The 22,374-nt window shown below is 38.1% G+C and overlaps 1 protein-coding gene across 2 annotated transcripts; it reads right to left on the bottom strand.

Moving 5' to 3' along the window:
• Positions 1-493: 493 nt before the first annotated feature.
• On the bottom strand, positions 494-21,486 carry HMGCS1 (3-hydroxy-3-methylglutaryl-CoA synthase 1). 2 transcript variants are annotated; one of them, XM_069492808.1, is made up of 11 exons: positions 21,419-21,486; positions 16,119-16,179; positions 8,621-9,078; positions 8,186-8,311; positions 7,120-7,284; positions 6,122-6,287; positions 4,798-4,968; positions 4,189-4,295; positions 3,455-3,580; positions 3,073-3,236; positions 494-2,295 (listed from the first exon to the last, which is right to left on the bottom strand). In XM_069492808.1, exons 3-11 carry the CDS (start codon positions 9,066-9,068, stop codon positions 2,206-2,208), a joined length of 1,563 nt encoding a protein of 520 aa, XP_069348909.1. In that variant the 5' UTR covers positions 9,069-9,078; positions 16,119-16,179; positions 21,419-21,486; the 3' UTR covers positions 494-2,205. The 2 variants fall into 2 exon arrangements, with proteins under 2 accessions (XP_069348909.1, XP_069348908.1); XM_069492807.1 differs by lacking the exon at positions 16,119-16,179 and having other exon boundaries at positions 21,419-21,470.
• Positions 21,487-22,374: the final 888 nt, after the last annotated feature.

A 22,374-nucleotide genomic window follows, 5' to 3' on the forward strand; every position in this document is an offset into this window, starting at 1 on the left:
TTTTAGGCTGTAGGCTGTAGCTGGGAGTGGGCAGTTCTATATTCGCCATAAGTTTTGCTTTTCTTTAAATGTCAACCCTTCGTCTTAGGTTTTTTAGGAAAATAGTAACCCACTTCATAAACATTTATAGCAAAGCTTATATATGCTTACCACCCAATTTAGGAATTAATATCTTTATCTGAAATGTAAGAATAGTAAATTATCAGTATAAATTCCTCAAAGGAAGGAATAGCTCCTATTCATACTAGATAAATACCTTACAGGAAACACCATATATCTTGTAAATCTTTTCATTTCTGGCTTAAGCAGAGTGTCTTGTTTATATTACGTTTTCAAATGTTTGTGGAATGATGAATGAATGCAACGAGTGAGTGACTGAATGAACTAAAATGAAATGAAATGAATGGCCATCCTGAAAAATAATATTATTAGCTGATTTTTTTGCTTAAATTGTGAGTTCAGAAAGGAAAAAGAATACTCAAATATCTGACATATTTCTCTAAAGCTTTATTTCAAAGTTATTCACCTCACCATTAATAAGGTGTATGGTTAATGCTCTGTGCCAGTATTCCTGGCCTGCCCATTGCCAGCAATGGGCTTTGAGAAAACCCATTTCCTGGCACCCAAAAGTTAAATTACTCTCTTCAAATCAAACTCTCAATACTTGCAAAAGTATCACATGCACCATTTTCCCACCATTCTTAAAATCTGAACTTACACATTATTAATCTACATCAGTAGATGTTAAAATGAAGTCATTTTAACAAATTATGACTATACAAATCAAACTATTACTAGTTAATATTTAGACAAGCGTATCTTACAAACACTACATTACATATTACCTTGCAATCTGAAACATTACATTTTGTATTTGTATGTTTATTTTAGATAACTGAAACTTCACAGAATTCAACAGCAAATGACATTTAAAAAATTTAGTTCTGTACATTAGTTCCAACTATCTCTATTTTACAATCTATAAGGCTCATGTCATAGTTCAGCACCAAAAAGATCTACAAAACTGTCTATCCAATCTTCTTATTCACCCCATGTCATAGGTTTTGTTTGTTTTTTAAGGTTAAAGTCTGAGAAAATTCTTTAGAAATCCTATCTCCAGACCTTGAAGTGGAATACTCCTTTTGGCTAGTCAGACAGACTATGTAAAAACTTGGGTTGTATCTTCTCATTTTCATTGAACAGATACGCTTCTCCTCTCCCAAAAAAAGGGGAAAAGAATTCTTTTATTCCATGAATTTAGGTTGTCAGTCTGTAAGTTGAATTTATAACACCAAAGCATCAGAAGTAACTTCATAATGACCTGCTCCATCCTTCCTTTCCATTTTAAATTTTTAAAAAGACAGCCAGAAAAATGTTTGTATTTTAAAATAAGGTACAAAGAAGGATTGCAATAACAAACTTCCTCATTACACACCCACAGTAACATCTCAATGTTGTTCAGTACAATCCACCATGAACTGAGGAGCACACCTAGAGCTATAACCATAGCTCCCAAATGCACCATGTTTTCTATCCCAGAAACCTGCTCAATGGTAGTATCTCTCTGTTCAGAAGTCATTACAATAATTTTTGTCACTGCTGGCCTAGACTTAAAGCAACGTTCTGGATTCCAGAACCATTATTATCATCCCAAATCTTCTTCCTCTTCAAGATTTATCAACTTTAGAAAAAGGGCATGTCTTCTTGCCATTTCAAACAAGGTCTGTGCATATCACATTTTAAGACCACATTCCCCAAGCTAGACACGTTTGTAAAGAACCACAGGTACTTTCAGTAATCTTGTTTGTTCAAAGTATAAAATTCTGACACATTTAAAAAAATTTAAATTAGAGACTAGTACCTCTGTTTTCTTCTGACAGAAGCACACAATTCATTACACCATGTTTAAAAACTAAACTTCATGCATACAAATGGCCAGAGAGGTATGAAGTTTTACAGAGCCCTTAACATCATCCGAGCACATACGGCATTGGCTAGACCAAACAGGAAGCATGTCAGCAAACTGAGCAAAAAAACTTTCCCAAGAACACAATAGTTTTCCAGGCTCCATGTCAGTCACATAAAAATTTAAGAAACAGGTAATCCTTTAAAATTGTCCCCAGATATCCCATTCCTCCACCCATTCCCATAGCCCCCCACCCTTACCCCACCCCTACACTGAAGTCTGACACCTCACAGAATATTTTAATGTTCCCCATTACTAATGACAGCTGCTTCAGGTTCTGCTGCTGTGGCAGGTAGTCTTGGCACCTTCTTAGCGGGGCTTGGAATATGCTAAAATGAAGAGAAAAAGGTAGTTGGCGCTTATGATTTTTTTCTCCCAAGAATCATGGCACTAATTAAATTTCCTGTAGAGAAACTAATAAAGGATAACTTTAGAGAGGTTTATGCTAAATTTATATTCTATATAACTTTTCATGAAGGGAATTAAATAACCATTCCTCACCTTATAGTGAATTTATTGTACAATTATCCATATAGCAAGAGAGGAAGGACACACAGAGATACACCATACAGAGCATTTTACTTGTTACATCTTATATTTACAACTCACACACTGGTGGCTTGACTTGCTATCTAATTTGTATAATAGCAAGGAGCAAGACTATGCATTTACCAAAGTTGTGATAAGCAGATAAAATAAATAACTTCAAGGTTATAAAGTCCTTTGTTTGAAACCCGGCTTCACCATTTATAAGCTATGATCTTGGGCAAGTAATTTAACTTCTTGGAGCCTTGTCTCCAAAATGGGGATAGTATCATTTATAAATGTCAAGGAAGTTATTGTAAGGATTAAATGAGAAAATGTTAAGTAAAAAGTGCCTAGCATGTAATAGGAATTCCAACCCTAGCTATGATTGTTACTTCTTGACAATGGGGAGATAAATCTAATCCCAGAGCCCTTGCTCTGAATTCAGTAAAGAATTTCTCTGCTTTACTGACATTCCTTTAAGTTGCTAAATCACACTTAGGTCTCCTAACCCTGAGATCTGGGGATGGAAACTTTTTACAATGCCAAAGAGTAAGACCAACACAATGAGCTTTATTTACCTCAGCTGCTGTGTTTGAATGCACAAGTCCTACTCCTTCATCCAAAGTGTCATCATTTGGAGATGGGCGTCGAGCATAAGTTCTTCTGTGCTTTTCATCCACTCGAACTAGGTACCATGTTCCTTCAGAGAGTGAATCTATTGAACCCTGGGGAATATAGTTGACTAAAAGAAAAGCAAAGAATATCTAAAATTAGTTATGACATATAATTCATCTGGTAATAAAACTAAAGAAGTTTCATATATCCCCACAATTTTTTCACTGCATCATATTAGTACTGAATAAAGCCTTGATATCCTTATCTCATATGTAGCATCTTTAATGTTATTATAGCCCTACAATAAGCTTTTGGGCTTATTTAAACACAATTTAGTATTTTTACCCAAATGATGGGTGTCCTCTCTGAGCTTCATGTTTTCAGCAAAGACATTCGGCGCCACACAAGTTCTTGAGTCCAGCCTTGATTTAAGATCACACAAACTTGCTGTTATTTTATCAAGAGCAGACCCTAAAATAGTAAATAATTCCAACATTAAAAGACTAAAAAACATTGCATGCCCAAAAGAAGCCTAAATAAAATGTTGCCAAATGAAAAACAAAAAAACAAAAAAACACCAACTTTTCATTTCTTTTAAAACTACTGGCTATAGTTTAGTTAAAAGATAAAATGGCATCTATTTGACAAACTCCCCATGACCTCTGACTAGACATTTATTCATTACTAGCCAGCAGAAAAGTTAAGAGATACATGGAACCTGAAACTATAAATAACATGTCTATAGTCAATCCATCCATGGTATAATTTTAAAGTAATGCCAAATTTTCATCAGTTTTTCTCTATGTTTTTGCTCCTTCCTCCTCAGGGAAGGCACAAAAGTTTCCTTAAGTATAGGCAAGACCATAAACCTATGAAAATTAGATAACAATCCTACTCCTTATTCTGTTAAAGCAGATTTTTAAGGTAGAGAGTAAAAATATGGCTATTTTGAAAGAAGTAATGAAGATTAAAATGTAATGATCTATGAGACAGATTCCAATGGTCACTTGAGAAGTCCACTAAATCACCTCACCACGGTAGGTTCTCAATACATTCTTACTGAAAGACTGAGCACTTACCTGGTGTGGCGTCTTGTGTAACTTTAAGAGAGTACAGGGTGGCAGCCAAGCCAGAACCATAAGAGAACACTCCAATTCTCTTCCCTGCCAATTGCTGAGGTGAGTACCTGTATAGGGGGCAAAAACAGTTAAGAAGTTTAACTGATCCAAAGCTACAATGTGTGGGAAGCTATACAGGTAGGAATAAAAATTCAAACTATAGGTTAAAGTAGGGATCTAACTTAAAGTTTTAATATTACGGAAAGGTTTAATATTACGGTAAGCAGACTGAAAATAAGGGTTTTTATCTTTTGGGAAATGATGAAGATTATGAAAGTTACTATACCACAACATAAGTTACTTTAGCAACCAAGGATTTATGGTTCAACTATAGGTCAAGAACAATAAAACCTTGAAAACAGGAGCCAAGAAAGCCAGTTTGCAATCAACGAATACTTCTGGAAGAACTGTATCAACCCATATATCTTTCAAGTTAATGAACAATAGCAGATAAGAGAGGCTGAAGATAAAACATTGTGATCTACCAATAATGCTCCTGACATGAGATTTGGTCTTAGAAATCTAACATACCCAAATGAGGGGAATAAAGTAGGTAAAATTTATACTTACTGTGCTAAAACAGAAGCAAGGGAACCATATACTGAAGATGTGTACATATTCCCATTTTGATTTGATACAAGCAAGGATGCCTTTGTTTTCTGATTAAAGAGTTCAGAACTAGCCTTCATAAATGCCTTTTCCACATCTCTATCAAAGTAGGTATCTTCTAATTTAACATCTCTGAAAGATTTACCAAAAAAAGACAATTGTATAGTGTTCAAAGCCTATGTTTTATTACATTAGATAGTGGGCCTAATTAATATTCAAATAAGTGTGTATGATTCTATTTTCCCATTTATTAAAAGCCAAGTAAGAGCATGCTGATTGCTATAGAAGACATACAGTCGTACGTATATGGTCTTTTTTTTTTTTTTTTGAGACAGAGTCTCACTCTGTTGCCCGGGCTAGAGTGAGTGCCGTGGCTTCAGCCTAGCTCACAGCAACCTCAAACTCCTGGGCTCAAGCGATCCTCCTGCCTCAGCCTCCCGAGTAGCTGGGACTACAGGCATGCACCACCATGCCCGGCTAATTTTTTGTATATATATATTTTAGTTGTCCATATAATTTCTTTCTATTTTTAGTAGAGACGGGGTCTCACTCTTGCTCAGGCTGGTCTCGAACTCCTGACCTCGAGCGATCCACCCGCCTCGGCCTCCCAGAGTGCTAGGATTACAGGCGTGAGCCACCGCGCCCGGCCTGTATATGGTCTTTTTTCTCAAGGGTTTTTATAATCAAGTTAAGACTACTTGATTCAAATGAGTTAATGGACCCACTAAACCTTTATTGTCACCAAATAGAATACTATTTCAAGTCCATAATAATGTCTATTTAGTTAAAAAAAAAAAAGTCATGATATTATAGGAGCTGAGTCTTAAAAGTCAAGTAGAATTATATCAGATGGAAAAGGGACACAGGCAAGAAGAAACAGAATGAGTTTAACATGCATAGCGTGCTAGGGAGCCTAAAAAGTCAGAAAAACATCAGTGGAGTATGAAAGCAGACTTCAACAGTGGCAGTGTGCAGGACGGATATGGCACAGGGGCTAGGGAGAGGCTGCTATTGTGAATATAGGGACCTGTGCAGTTATTTTATCATGGCGACAACTAGAACGGAGATAAAAGGAGGAAATCAGAAAATTTGAGTAGAAATGACTGAAGAATTCACACAAGTAAGCTACCAACTCTCTGGGACTCAGTTCCTTCACTGATTAGACCAGATGACTTCTAAGATCCTTTTGATTCCAAATTTTTTTCAGGTCTGTACAAATAATAGTTTAACAGATATAAAAATGCTCTAATATAGAAGGGAAAAAAATCATAATAGCTCCTCTTACCCAAAGGCTTCCAGACCGCTATAGATACTATTTTTATCTCTGTTCTGATCATTAAGGAAGTCATTCAGCAGCATCCGAGCTAGAGATTTCTGAACCAGTTTACAATATGGTGAGTGAAAGATCATAAAGCCAAAATCATTCAAGGTAAAATCTTTATCATTTCCCTCTGAAAGAGAAAGAGAAGTCCAAGAAAACTATGAAATTCTTTTAAGTCATAAAATTTTTAAGTTTAAATTTAGAACAAGGCTAGGATGTTTTTCTCTTTAAACGGCAACCAAAAATATACTGTATAATGAAATTTCTCTGCAGTTTAAATATATATTAAAAATGTCATCCAGAGATGGAACAATATATACTACTGTATCACTGATTTTAAAATTTAAGAGTCATAACACATTAACAGGTTATATAATCAATTGAGTGGGTCAGGCCAGCATTTTTTTTTTTAAATAGAGCATTTTAAAAAAATGATACAGTAGAAAAATAGCAAACTACATAACTTGCAGCGTGGGTAAGTAATTTCATGACACTTGTTTTAATTTAGCACACATATACAATGAAAAATGTATGTCTTACTGTGGGTCCTAATAAAAAAGTTAGAAAAAAGTATAAAAAGATTATTGGCAAAGGGGGATCACTTCAGTAGTTTATTTTCATTACAGTTTTCTCTGAATCACAGTTGTAAACTAAAACCTTGTTAAAATACCTCTCTCAAAAGATGAACAAAATCCGAGTTACTTCCATTTACTTCACTTTGACTCTCTAAGGAGGGATAAATCAATCTGTGCATTTTTGCAGAGATATACCTCATTTCCAAAGTTTACTTCTTCTAAATTATACATTCCCCAAAAACTATGGGAAGTGTTTGGTAGATGAGGAAGAAATGGTAAAAGGACACTAATGAAGGATGTCCACAAAGTAGTTCTTCACCAAAGACATCCAGGACATTACACCATCCTCAGGAAATACCAAAACTAAAGAAAATGGGTAAAACCCACCTTTCTGCCACTGGGCACGGATCTTTTTGCAGTAAACAGAATAGCAGCGGTCTAATGCACTGAGGTAGCACTGTATGGAGAGTTTTCCGTCTACTATAGGATATTCAGAGAGCATATCAGGCTTGTAAAAGTCATAGGCATGTTGCATATGTGTCCCACGAAGCCCTAGTAGAATCAAAAAGGAAGATGTCTATGTATTTCTGCTTCTTGATGTTTGTATGTTAGTATATTGTGTTATCTAAGGATCTTCCTTACATATTTAATAAACTCTTACCGCTTGCAGTATAGAAATTCCAAGGTGAAGCCAATATAATTGATTTTTTAAAAATTTTATTTATTGGCCAGGCTCAGTGGCTCACGCCTGTAATCCTACCACTCTGGGAGGCTAAGGTGGGAGGATTGTTGGAGCTCAGGAGTTGGAGACCAGCCTGAGCAAGAGCAAGACCCCATCTCGACTAAAAATAGAAAAATTAGCCGGGTGTGGTGGTGCATGCCTGTAGTCTCAGCTACTCGAGAGGCTGAGGCAGGAGGATGGCTTGAGCCCAGGAATTTGAGGTTGTAGTGAGCTATAACACCACTGCACTCTAGTCAGGGTGACAGGACAAGATTTCATCTATTAGTATCATTATTATAATAGATGGAATAATAATAATTATAATAATATCCAGCCTGTCCACAGAAAAAGCCAATATAATTGAAATGAAACATAACAGTACCCATGGACAATCCTATGACTTTGATATATAACTTTCCATGCAAGTCTCACAAATCTAACTAGGAGTTCATAGTAGCTCTACTGAACTGAAGACAAATTAAACTTCCCAGTGACTATGAGCAAGTTACTATATAAATTATTTCTTAAACTCTACTTTAACCCATTTTATTCCTCTGTAAAGTGGGGATGACACCATCTACCTTATAAAATTGCTTAAAAAAGATAAAACACAGAAAACACTTAGCAGATGGTGCCTGCATTTAATGAACACTCAATAAGTCCCCTATTTCTATTTTCACATTTCTCAGTATATTGTGCTAATAAAAAAAAAATGCTTTTCCAAACACTCACCTCGTTCAAAAATTAAAGGAGCATGTGGCCCAATCAGCATAGCTACGGCTCCAACTCCACCTGTAGGTCTAGCATTTCCTGTGGCATATACAGCAATATCTCCTGCAACCACCAGGGCATACCGTCCTGAAAAATATTTTTTGTTATTTCACAAGCTGGTTAATACTATAAATATCAGATATGTAAAACTGAAGACTATTACATTTTCCCCAGAAAATGCTTTCCCCATCTTTGACAAAGAAAGAAAATGTTCTGACTAAATTTTGAATAACATAACCAATTCACAATTTAGATAAGTTGAAAGTCGTAGCTATCCTTCTGAATATAGTCAAACAAGTATAAGTAGCAAAAGTTTGCATGTTGCATTAAAAGGTCCTTTGGGTCTATTCATCCCCAAAAAGATTTTTTTAGGGGAAACAGAGGCATGTAACATACCATCCCAAGAGCTGGACTCAATCCAGTTAACAGCATTAAAGACAGCAGCTGTGCCTCCATAGCATGCATTAGTTGTATCAATTCCTTCTATATCTGTATTCCCAGATTCCTCAAACAGCTGCATCAAATTAGTCTTCACTGACTTTGATTTATCGATGATTGTCTCTGTTCCAACTTCTAGTCGCCCAATGCAGTCATAAGAAAGGTTATTTCTCTCCATAAGATTCTGAACCACAGTCATGCAAAGAGAGTTGATATCTTCTCTATCAGTGCAGAAGCCCATCTTGGCCTGGCCCAAGCCAATGGTATACTTTCCAGCATCTACACCATCATATTTTTCCAACTCTACTTGATCAACATATTGAGAAGGAAAATAGATCTCAAGGGCAACAATTCCCACATCTTTTGGCCAGCAAGCTTCTGCATTCAAAGGAAGTGACCCAGGCATGGTGAAAGAGCTTTAGAAAGAAAAACAGAAAAAAACATTGTTTTAGGTTATAAATTGCTGATTTTCAAGTTCAAAACAGAAACAGATTAAGAGTTCAGCAATCACGTGAAATATTAGTTTTGTTTCTCTAAGTTTAGTATTTAGAGCAGTCAATTATAAATATGTGAAGTGGCAATTATTAATATTATATAAATGGAATACTAGCATTTAAAAATTATAGTCTTTTAGAAAGGCTTCCACTTTATTCTAAACTGAGTATCTTTAGATTTAAAATATGAGTAAACAACATGCAAATAAGATTCTTCTATATTGTAAAGAGTTCTAATATAAGATACAATGATAATTTAGAAATACGGCTGACAAATCAGAATTCAATTATGTGACCTATTCCTGAGGGCCCCAAAAAGTTTATATAAATCATTTATTCATCACAGTTATATTGATTATTCAGTTATTGACTTTGTGGGACTTTAAAAATAATTAGATCAAACAATATTGCATTCTTTACTGATCTAAACAATCTCAGCAAGTAGAAAAGCCACAATATAAAGGTCTACCAAGCCAATCTGTACAGGGCCCTGGCTATCATAATTCTATCCTACACCACACACATATACTTGGTTGCAATATAAAGTATATTTCTTAACTGGGAGGCACAGTCAAAAAAGTTTGAGTGCCATTGTTTTATAGTCACTGGTGCTTAGAGAATGAATTTGAGTTGGGAAGCTGATACAGCAGTCCAGATAAGACATAGGTCATGAACTAGAGCAATTACATATGGGGTACAGAGGAATAGCTTAAAAAAATATGGAAGCAAAAAATTGGCAGAAATTGTGATTGACTAGATGTTAGCAAAAGGGGAGTGTTTAGGATGACTTTCGGATTTCTAGTCTCATCTGTTTTATAACTTGATAGGCACACTGTCAGATACACTAAGTGAACAGAGAGGCACTCTCTATTTTGTTCTACTTTTCTCTTCTTCCACGCAAACCCTGTTTCCTTTTGTTCCTTCTGTTCTTTCCCTGATAAGTGCAGTTCAGCCAAACCAGTACTCAGAACTACCACTGAGAAAGTGAAGAAGAGCACAGGTTTAGACAAGCTGCCTGTGTTACTGTCATTTCACCACAAACAACATACATTTTTCCAGTAAGGCGTTCCTCTCTACTTCTGTCCTATATGAGACTTCACACAGATTCTGAACTTTGGCTTATGTCTACACTAGAAAACACACAAAAAGAATTACCCTAAAATCAATAATCAAGGATAAATGCTAAATATTACCAAATATCTTTCCCCATCCCACAACTACTTACCTACATAACCCTCTCTCTACTCTCAAACTATTCTGTTCACTATCTCAAAACATTTAGTGCTTTCTTCAACAACCCACCTCTTGCCTCTGCTTATTCAAATCCTGAATAGCCCTAGATCATATAGATCACATTTCATTCATGAAACCTTTCTAAACCAATCAACCTGAGAGTGTTCTTACCCTCTTCCAAATTCATAACATCATTAATTGGACAATTACAAATTACTGTTGGCATTTCTTGCATATCCTTCTACATGATCATATTTCATCAATGAAGAGTCACACTTTTTTCCTTAACATTTCTGAAATCAGCATTCCTCTCACAATTGCTATCAGACAGAAGGCAGTTATGATGCTGCCATTGCTTATGCATGCAAAAATAAGAAAACTGCCAGCATCAACACTTGCAGGTGATGGTCAACAGCCTGAAAGGAATTCCCAGAAACAATACTGGAGCACTCTTTTCATCCATAGGAACCAAATGGTCTGGGGAGTGAGTAGAAGGTGGTGAATACCCAAGCAGGAGTCAAAAGTAGGCTGGCTTTGCATAATTACAAAGCCAAAGGCCAGCACCAAAGCCTTATTGTTCTTTTACGGACTCTTCAGATAACTGCTGTATCACCAATACTCTTGGTGGCACAGAGGATATTGTATGGAAAATTACAGATATCAACAACTCTGAGTCAAAAAACAATTCAGAAGAGGCAGATTCTAAATATGGAAAATTTAGTGATTCCCTCGTGTGTTTTTTTCACTTATAATTTTTTTATTGAATGTGCAAGAGAGATATATGACAAAAATCTATGTTTAACTCTAAAAGAGCTCTTTTAAGTACAAATAAAAATTCTAAGTAACCAAAAAGAGCACATTGTATCTTAATTTACTTGGCAATGAAGCATCTTAAATTTATTGCATCCTAGATTCTTTAGATAGTATGAAATACAGCATTCAGCGCTTCTACTGTTTCACTTTCCAAATAATGTCTGTATTATAGACTGAATGTTTGTGTCCTGCCAAAATTCATATGTTGAAGCTCTAACCCTCAATGTGATAGCATTTGGAGATGGAGCCTTTGGGAGATAATTAAGTTTAGATGAAGACATGAGGGTGGGGCCCTCATGATGGGATTAGTGCCCTTATAAGAAGACACCAAAGAACATTCTCGGCCGGGCGCGGTGGCTCACGCCTGTAATCCTAGCTCTCTGGGAGGCCGAGGCGGGTGGATCGCTTGAGGTCAGGAGTTCGAGACCAGCCTGAGCAAGAGCGAGACCCCGTCTCTACTAAAAACAGAAAGACATTATATGGACAACTAAAAATCTATATAGAAAAAATTAGCCGGGCATAGTGGCACATGCCTGTAGTCCCAGCTACTCGGGAGGCTGAGGCAGTAGGATCGCTTAAGCCGAGGAGTCTGAGGTTGCTGTGAGCTAAGCTGACGCCACGGCACTCACTCTAGCCTGGGCAACAAAGTGAGACTCTGTCTCAACAAAAAAAAAAAAAAAAAAAAAAAAAAAAAAAAGAACATTCTCTCTCTCTCTCTCTCTCTCTTTGCTTCATGTGAGGACACAGCAAGAAGGCAGCCATCTGCAAGCCAGGAAGAGAGCCTTCACCAGGGACCAACCATGCTGGTACCCTGACTTCTAGCTTCCAAAACTGTGAGAAAATAAATACATCTGTTTAAATCACCCAATCTATGGTTTTTGGTTATGGTACCCAAGCAGATTAATATAGTGTGGTCACCTCACCTAAGTCCAAACTCCTTGAAGTCTCCTCATGTCTTATTTTTGCATGCCCCATTTTACCAAGCATAGTATACATAGTGCTACTACTCAATTCCATAATGTGGAGGGGGAAAAAAAACAAACTCTAAGCACAACAATCTATTATATTTGCCAATTATATCCTCTTAACCCGAAATTATTGGCCATACTTCTGTACTCAATACAGGAAAAACAATGTCATCACCAACATTCAGGGACTGGAGCATAAAGAAGGATTAAGGAAGGCTCATTCTAGTTAAAAGCCTAAAGCTGGGGAAGGTAAAGATAAGGCCCCTACATCCTTATCCCCTTCATCTTCAACTCCCTTTCTGTATCTCAAGCTACTAATAAAATGGAAGACTACTGATTTTCTGGATGGGAGGCACTTGAAATGCTTAACATCTATCCTCACTCTGAGCCTCAACAGAAACTCTTCCCATCAATTTTATGGTAATCTAAAGTTGGTATCCACTTTGGTACAGTGAAGTTGAAATAAAGAATAAAAGGGCTGTCTAATGTCACTAGGCACAGATGCTAAGTTTACAGTAAAATAAAATTAAGTACTGCATAGTCCACAGGAAAGAGCTCTATAACTAGCATTGAAAGAAAAAACCAGTCCATATATTTATAAGCTAGGTAGTCCTCCTACATATTACTTCCTACACACCAAAGTAGAGGAAGTAGCAGTAACCACCTTCCCAGCCTTTCCCACAACTAAAGAATCCTTTGGAATTCTTTTCAACTCTTCAAACATGCTGGGGACACTGTGATTTTCCCTGCTTAGCCCAACAGCTTGTAATGCTTTTGGAAATAAAATGGACAAAAGTATATATCTTTCTAAAGGTATAAACCAGTTTGTAATATACTTGCTCACTAATAAATTCAGTGAAGACTTTCAAGAGTATCATGTAGCAACACTGGCTACATATTTAATCATCCTTACAATGCTTATAAAATTCACTATAAAAAGATATAATGCAAGGCTTCAATTACAGAATTAATCCATATTTGTCATAGTCATTTCTTTGCATTATAATACTTATAAAATAAGGTTTAACTCTATTACTCTTAAATCTCCTAGAGGTTAAATACGTGACTTGTTTCATTTGAAAACAAACAAAAAAATGTGGGTTAACTAAAACAATCCACATACATCAAATGCAAAGTGAATCATGACTCTGACCTTAATGTGGGAAAAAAAATTTTTACATTGTCTAACTGAGTTAACATTACTTATTCTCTCAGGGTTTCTGATGGCCAACGTGTTATCATGTTCTTGGTAAAAAGCCATCTAATTTGAAAAATTTAGCTGTTGGTTGAAATTGAGAGAGAAATTGATTAAGTAGAGAGGAAAATTAATACAGGGAAGTAATTGCGTCCATGGCATTTAGAGGAACAGAAAGCTGATAGCACTATTCTAAAAATAAATAAATCATAAAAATTTTCTAAGTAGAATATAATTTTTTAAATCTGACAGTTAAAAAATTACCCACATATATTTTTAATTTTTTGCTGATAATGTATTTCATTTTTCAGAGTACTGTATTCACAATAAAAAGTCTAAGCATGATAATGAAGATTCTGTTATTTAAAATAAAATATATAAATTTTCTTTTTAAATTCTATCTTTAAAAAAGGAGGTAAAGGGTACACTGTTACCACAGAACTCTGTAAACCTCTCAAATCTTCCAACAAAGAAGGTACCAACAGATGACCAAAATCCTCTCTCTCTAAAGCGAAGGCTCACCCCCTCTGGTGGACAAAAGGAGCTCCATGCCTTATTTCCAGAGAGGGCAAAGCAAGATAAGGAAGCCTTATTGTCATTTTTTGAATGCTTCCTGCCTAGGACACAAAAAGGATGAACATAATCCTCTGAAAATAAATCTTGAAATGAAAGAGAAAGAGAAAGGGAGGCAAATTAGCTGAGGATCCAGGTACAAGGGAAGTCCTGACCTTGCTTCTCAACGGCCATGTAAGGGAGGGACTGACAGTCACCTGCACTGTTATGCCAGGCTCCCAAATGAGCTCTGTCTCTGCTCTCTCTCCTCTGTCACAGGCCAACAGTTATCTTTCTAAAATATACATCTGATTGTTGTCAAGCTGCTTCTCTAATCCAAAAATCCAAAATCCAAAATGCTTCAAAATCTGAAACTTTTTGAGCATCAACATGATGCTCAAAGGAAATGCTCACTGGAGCATTTTGTATTTTAAATGTTCAGATTACGGATGCTCAACTGGTATATTTTCTGTAAATATTCCAAAATCCAGAAAAATACAAAATCCTGAACACTTCTGGTTTTAAGCATTTCAGTTAAGGGATACTCAACCTATATTTCAAACACTGTCAAGTTTCTCCTCTATTGTTTAGGCTCAGCCTCTTTGCACTAGACAAGGAGTTCTGGAGAGCAGGAACTATGCTTTGTTAATCTTTGTGTCCCTGGTACCCAGGACATTGTTTGGCAAATTGGTATGTGCTAAATGTTGAATAAATGAAACCCTACTAGTCTTCTAATCTAAAATCAGTAACAAACATAAGAAATCATCATCTAAAATTTAAAAAAAAAAGCAGTATCATAAGAGAAGTGCTCCATGGTAATATGAAAAAGTCTAATCTAATAATTAGAAAATAATCTAATAATTAGATACCTAATAATTAGAAATCTAATCAGAAAAATCTAATCTAAATAATTAGATTATTGGTTCAGATACATTTGTAATTACTATTCATTCGCACATAATTTTAAACATTCATCCATAACCCAGATACGTATCTTCTGAGGTTGTGATTTAAAAAGCACTATTGGCAGACATGCTTACCTGTGATTGTTTCTGATTATGTAGTTTATGTCATTACATTTTATTATCTATACTTTTTCTCTTATAAGTGAACACTAATTTTTAAAATTAGTTTCTAGATTTTAAACATTAGTCTAATAAACATAAAATTAGTCTCCTGCAGCATTATGGCATTAACTAAAACTGAAAGATAAGGTATATGAACCAAAATAAAATCTTAAGGCTTGCCTCCTACTGGCTGACTGAAGGAGATATTCTATATCCCAAAACTAAATTGCTTGCCATGGGGATTAACAGGCCTAAGGCTAACCAAGACAAACCTGCAGGTCCTCAATTTACACAACAACCATGTCTGGTAGCTTATCTCTGATTAACAGACTTACTTATCTTAAAACATTCCAAGCTTTTTTTTTTTTTTTTTGAGACAGAGTCTCACTCTGTTGCCCAGGCTAGAGTGAGTGCCGTGGCGTCAGCCTAGCTCACAGCAACCTCAAACTCCTGAGCTCAAGCGATCCTCTTGTCTCAGCCTCCCGAGTAGCTGGGACTACAGACATGCACCACCATGCCCGGCTAATTTTTTCTATATATATTTTTACCTGTCCATATAATTTCTTTCTATTTTTAGTAGAGATGGGGTCTCGCTCTTGCTCAGGCTGGTCTCGAACTCCTGAGCTCAAACGATCCGCCCACCTCCGCCTCCCAGAGTGCTAGGATTACAGGCGTGAGCCACCGCGCCCGGCCAAAACATTCCAAGCCTTTAGACAAAAACTTCATGTCTTTAACCAATTACAAGTCAAAGAGTGTTTAAACCAACCTATAACCTGTAAGCCACCCCCCACACTGGCCAAACCAATGTATGCCTTCCATGTATTGATTTACGACTTCACCTATAACCTCCACCTCCCTGAAATGTATAAAACCAAACTGTAACCCAACCACTGCAAAAGAGTCCATTTGCTCAAGGCTTCTTGGGCATGGTTCCAGGTCATATTCCTCAAATTTGGCTCAGAATAAACCTCTTTAAATTACTTTACAGTCTGGCTTCTTTTCCATTGACAGGTATAACTCTGAAAAGGGTTTTAAGAATGTGTGGCACATACAAATGCTTATTTGCTCTAGGATAAAAATCAAATTTCCTCCTTCCATTAAAGAGGAACACTTCCCTTAAGCAGAATGCCATACCTGTGTGAAGGACAGAGAACTGCAGTCTCCAGGTCTGTCACTCTGTTTCCTCCTTCCGGCACTAGGAATTTCAAATAAGAACTTCTTTTAAAGTCATAAATCACTACCCGAATTCGAATATTATGACTTCAATTCAAAGTGAGTTAAAATAAGCCATTTCCTTATCCAATTACATTACATAGAACAGAATTTGACATTTGCTTAAAGCTTATAAAACCTTTTTTGCCCCTTTTTAAATTAGCCCTTATAGTGGTAGGTTCAATTCTGGTAATGAACCAGAAGCCCATTATCACCCATTCAGGTTTTTTTTTTTCTTTTTGAGAGTCTCACTCTGTTGCCTGGGCTAGAGTGCCATGGCGTCAGCCTAGCTCACAGCAACTTCAAACTCCTGGGCTCAAGCAATCCTTCTGCCTCAGCCTCCCAAGTAGCTAGGACTACAGGCATGCACCACCATACCCAGCTAATTTTATATATATATATATATATATATATATATATATATTTTTTTTTTTAGTTGTCCAGCTAATTTCTTTCTATTTTTAGTAGAGACGGGGTCTTGTTCTTGCTCAGGCTGGTCTTGAACTCCTGAGCTCAAATGATCCACCTGCCTCGGCCTCCCAGAGTGCTAGGATTACAGGCATGAGCCACCACGCCCAGCCCGATTCAGGTTTTAAACCAAGGTTTTCAATAATTAGCAGGAAGGAACATAAATAAGTTATACTGGGGTAGTAAATTTTTGGAGCAAAGAGACCTATACATTTAAAAGCTTGTTCTGTATTTACAAGCTTGTGGCTTTAGCAGCAATTTTGGGCCTCAAATTCCTCATCTGTAAAATAAAGCTAATATACCTGCCCTCCCCAGCTCATTGTGAAGGACTGTCTTGAAAAGATAAAAAAGGTGAAAAATGCTTTGTAATATAAAGCACCAATACACTATTATTATCCTAGTTCTTACTAGTATTTTCCAAACAAAATAAAGGTATCTTTTTAGCAAGACCTAATTTTCATTTATTTATTCTAATGCTCATATTTTCAACACTGCCATCTTTACACTCTCCAACCTTTTAGAAAGTGTTTTCCCCCCCTCAGTGTTAAAGTTAAAAAAATTAAGCATTTAGACAAAGGGGCATTAAGCTTCATTATCATTTAAATTAAATGGAAGTAGTTCCTTTTACTTCATTAACTAAGTTGATTTTCCCTCCCAAAAAAGAAGTAAATCTTGAGTTCTATAGGAAGACAGACTACTATGTTCCAAGAAAGTCTCTTAGATTACAGCGTTTATATATTTTGAGAAAATAACTTATCTTTTGTTCTTTATTATGCTGTTGTCCTCTGCAAATTAAGCAAGACCACAGGAGCAGTTCTCACTGGTAGGGGAAAAACATGATTCCCTCTCCATCTTGAGACTACTTAAATAACTTATTATTAATATTTCTTCTTGAAGTCACGTATGTATATGCTATTTGATGCTACTTCTGTCAAGGAAATTTCCCCTTACTTGCCAATATTGCCTCTTTCTGTTTTGATTATTTAAATTGGAAAGGGAGGTTAGGTGAGAGAGAGACAGAGAAACAGTACTATAGCAAAGAAAGAAATAGAAAAGAAGATTCAGAGAAGACAGCTATGCTACCTAAGGATAATATGATCAGAGCTCACTGATCACTTGTGAAAGAAACTCAGAGGAGAAAGAGGCTTGGAGACCAGAAAACGAAATGGACGCAGTAAATGGCACTTTGGGGAGGAACCAATCAGAGCTGGATTAGGCTTTCTGTTCTCTTCTGCAGTTGCTGGGAGGGTTCTCTATTCTTACTAAACCAGTACTGCCAAAGTCTCAAACAAGACATAAGCTTATTTATAACAGGTCTTGTCAGAGCAAGTGATGGAAGGAAGCAATTACAGAATACCAAATAGCCAGCAGGTTACTAAAAAGTATGTTTGGAAACTCCTAAGATGCAATATAGACATTTTGAGTTTGGCAAAGACTAAAACTCAAGAAGATGAGACTGCCTGGGGCCAACTGGGTTCATGCAATGGGGGTTTCTTCTCGAGTTTACTCGTGTTCTGAATTCCTCCTCTGGCTCCCTCCTTAGCCTTGATTCAAACAAGTGGTTGGAGAAGTTCATCCAGTACACATTTTGGTACATGATAAACTGTAAGCAGATACCTGCTGATTTCTCTTACTGTTACAGGAGAGAAATCCAGGAAATTGAGAATAAGTTAGCAACCCTTCCTTCTTAGGAGCAAGCAAGCAAAAACTGTTTGGAAAAAAAAAAAAAAAGACTCGCCTATACCTGGATACACTGGTGTAGTTCCCCAAGTAAAAGATATGGACATCCCTGCCTCCCCCTAGAGTTGCTAGTCTGCCTATCAGAGATTCTGTTCATACTTTAAGACCTTATTCTAAGCTGCCTCTTCCAGGAAGGTTTCCTAGATAAATTACACAGAAAATAAGTTTTCTAATCAAGAACCTATACTCCTCCTTAACCGGTATGTCATTCACACCCAAGTCTTCATAGCCTACTCTCTATGGAAAACTAGAAGTCTTTTTACCCATACTAGATTCCTAGACTACTGTTGGGAGACGGGCTGTATTTTTATTCTTTTGAAATTCCTTTGAGATCTTGGAGTGAAGTGCACTCAATGCCATTTTTTGAGTGGTTGAATTTGGAGTTATAACAACTAGAGGACAACTCTCATAAATTCAAGGACTTATAGCAGCCCTCACTAGTTAAGTTCTTTTTGCTTATCACTCTTGAGATGAGCTGCAGCACCAGATAGTATCAAGGAGTTGAAGGAAATTCACTGTTAAAAGTAAATGGTAGATTTCAATTGTTTCCAGATCCTAACCTGAAAAATGTAAGGAGACCAAATAGAATCAAAAGAAGCATTTGTTGGTTTTATAATCATTCCCACACGCACCCACATATAACCACAAACCCTGCAAAGATGAAGACTGTGAGCTTTGAAATATTAGCTTCTCCTTTACGGCTCTAACTACACTTAGCTGACAGACATCAAGTGAGCATCAATATATGCCAAAGCATTAGAATGAATAGATTACGAATCTAGTCCTAATACCCCTCATTAGATTAGGTAACATATTTCTCAACCTTTTATAAGTTATGCGACCTTCTTGAGAAACAAAAATATCACACCCTTCTATGATATTGGTTTTGTAGTAACCCAGCATACAATTATAAGATTATATTCTTTTCTCAACAAACTAATTAGAGATTCTGATATATGTCCCATCAAGCTCCCCCAACCACATCTCCCCACATCCAGTTCTACAGGATTATGGAAGATTCAACTAGTTTTTAAATCATTCTAAAGGACCCAGGAAACTCATGTTACAATAATATCTGGGGTTTTGCATTTTTTCTGAGAAAAGCTATCTAAAAATCGAAGTCAAAAAAAATCTCAAAATCAGTTCCACAGTTAATGCCTTTAATCCTAGCACTTTAGGAGGTCGAGGCAGGAGGATTGCCTGAGGCCAGGAGTTCAAGTCCAGCCTTAGCAAGAGCTAGCGAGACCCAATCTCTATAAAAATAGAAAAAATCATGCATGCTTGTAGTCTCAGCTACTCAGGAGCCTGGGGCAGGAGGATCGTTTGAGGTTGGAGGGAGCTATGATGATGCCACTGTACTCTAGCCCAGGCGACACAGCAAGACTCTGTCTCAAAAACAAAAACAAAAAACAAGAAAAACAAAATTAAAAGCAAAGCCCAAATGACACAGCCTATGGCTCCCAAACATCAGGTATCTTTTTACACCTCCTTCCCCCACGGCACTGGACACACCTTCAGAGAACTAGGGTTACTGACAACACTGAATTGAACTGAACTGATCCAGAATTGAATAAAGGGCAAACTTACAAAGTTAGGGAAAAAATATCTACAAAGGTAGACACAAAGAAAGCCTTTCCCTCTTCCCATAGGATGTTATCCCTCTCCTCCTCCACACAAAAATAACTGAAATTTTAAAATAATGTTTTGATTAAAGAACACAAGCTGCTTAGATGTCTCAAGCTACAAAGAACCAATGACACAGATACATGTTAAGGACTTTCAATCTACCTCCCCTCTAATAGAATCTGTGCAATAAAAGTTCAAAACCCATCTCAGAAGGGTAAATCAGTTAACTATAGGAGCACTTCCATTTGTCTTAATTTTGTTTTTATCTTGTCATTGATTTTCATTATTTCTCCCTGAAATAGAGCAAATGTTAGTTAGCAGCCACCAAAACATATCATTCGACTGCAGTAGGTTGGCAAGAGCCGTCAGTGAGAGGGAGGGACTGCAGAAGAGGTAAGCAGTGAAAGGAGCCAGTGATGCTCTAAGGCCAAGCATGACAAGCAGGGACACCCTCACATTACCTATTCTCCAAATCCCTGCTCCAGAGTGGGTCAGAATATCTCTTTCTACCACTAGTCAAAGCCAGAGGCAAGTTTTCCAAGACCCCATACAATTAGCTTTGAAATATCATTAGCTTAATCCAACACACCTCAGTGCTCAAGGGCCCTATGGGTGCCTGCCCATTACAACATTATATCACCTTAGGCTGGTCCTGAAACTTATGAGAGAGGTGCAGTCGAGGAAACCTATTTTTAAAAAGGTGACCATAAAAAAATACGGAGGCAGGGAAGTGAGAAGCAGTGATCTGTGAGATCTGAAGCAAACACGGACCGAAACTGTCCAGAGCCCCAGTGCTCAGCCAGGTCTAAATCACGGTTGTGACGCTTTCCTAAACCTGAGCTAGGGAAGAAAAGTAATGCTCTCCACCTCCCTTCCAACAATTCTCTATATGTGGCAGCAGGAAGACACACCCCATGCCAACCTACCAGTCTCCATCTAAGGAGGATCTTCCCCGTCCTTCGGTGCCCACCCTTAACCCAAGGCTCTGTGAACTCCCAGGAAGCCCAGCTCGCTTCTCTGACCCTCCTGACGCCCCCCAATCCCCTTTTGACGGTCACAGCCACCTCTCTGGCACCTCCAACTCCTATGTCATTAGAACATCTAGCCCTCAACGTCCTTTCACCTTCTCCCCTCCGACTCGCCTGTCCACACCAGTGTCCTCGGCCCTTTCTCAGACCCGCTATGGTCGGTCCAGGTCCCGGGCAAGGGAGGTCCCGCCTGGTCCCCTCCCACGGCACCCCATCCTCCCGGGCCAGGTCCACGCCTCCGCCCTGACCCGGAGCCCGAGCTCCTTCGGGCCTAGTCAAGGACACCGCCTCCTTCTGGCACATACCCCGCCCGCCGGCGCCTCAGCAGCCCGGCTCTCCTGCCCCGCACGGGACACTCACCCAAATGTGAACGAGCGGTGGCGGAGTAAAGGAAGCGAGCCGCGAGAGGAGAGTACGCGGCGCCTCCCCTCCGCCACCAGCTTTATAGCCACCAACCCATCCAACTCCGGCACCGCCGGGAGTCGGTGGGAGGCGGGACAGTGGCTCCAGCAGCCAATCGTGGCCTGCAGAGTAGCCGGGCAGCGCCCGTCCCCCAATCCAGCTTCTACCAATCGTAAGGAAACTAGAGGCGGTGACTCGCTACAGTTTTCCCTCGTGGCTGAAAGGGCGGGGGAAGGGGCGGGGACAAAGCCGGAGGGCCGAGGAAGTGGGGTGAGAGAGTGACGTAGGGTGGCACGAGAGCCCACCTGCCAATGACGGAGCGGCGAGAGACGGCGAGAGCCAACGGGAGCGGAGTGAGAGGTTCTCCGACCAATCAGAGTTAAGTAAGAGGAGAAGCGGGCCAATGGGGACTCCGCGTCCCACCACTGGAGAGATGGTCAAGTGTGGCAAGTGAGTTGGTCCCTGCCTGAGAGTGTGTCAGGTTGCCTAGCAACCAGAGCTAGGCTTCACCTGAACGATATCCTGAAATACTGTATTTGATTTGATTCAATCTTAACGTTTTCTAGCAAAGTGTACCTGGATTACAAGGTTGGAGCCAGATACTTCACCTAGAATTTTTAAGTTTGTAAATATTCTGAATACCCGATTTGTAAATATCCAATATTGTCACCTCTACTTAAAATTCCCTTAAGTTAAAAAAAAAATTGCTGTTAGGACGATTATTCCTAACTAAACCTAAAACAAGATAGTTTAGGGTTAGGCATCAGTGAGGAGGGTGTAGAACATTGCCTGAGAAGTGATGTTGATCCTGAATTCAAAGATTTTTGCCATCATGCACTCTGAGAAAGGGACTCCATGTGGCCTGTTCCCCATTGTATCTTCTGAGCTTGATATGTGGTAGGTGACAAATAAAA

The sequence above is a fragment of the Eulemur rufifrons genome, chromosome 17 (assembly GCF_041146395.1).
Source record: "Eulemur rufifrons isolate Redbay chromosome 17, OSU_ERuf_1, whole genome shotgun sequence".
NCBI classification, from domain to species: Eukaryota; Metazoa; Chordata; class Mammalia; order Primates; family Lemuridae; genus Eulemur; species Eulemur rufifrons.

What these genes read in the sequence shown, in the direction of transcription:
- HMGCS1 (XM_069492808.1), bottom strand. Translation starts at nt 9,068, where the DNA reads ATGCCTGGGTCACTTCCTTTGAATGCAGAAGCTTGCTGGCCAAAAGAT. An exon ending in TCCTTTAATTTTTGAACGAG is followed by an intron (nt 7,285 to 8,185) that starts GTGAGTGTTTGG and finishes TGATTCTACTAG; the next exon opens with GGCTTCGTGGGACACATATG. An exon ending in TACACAAGACGCCACACCAG is followed by an intron (nt 3,581 to 4,188) that starts GTAAGTGCTCAG and finishes TTACTATTTTAG; the next exon opens with GGTCTGCTCTTGATAAAATA.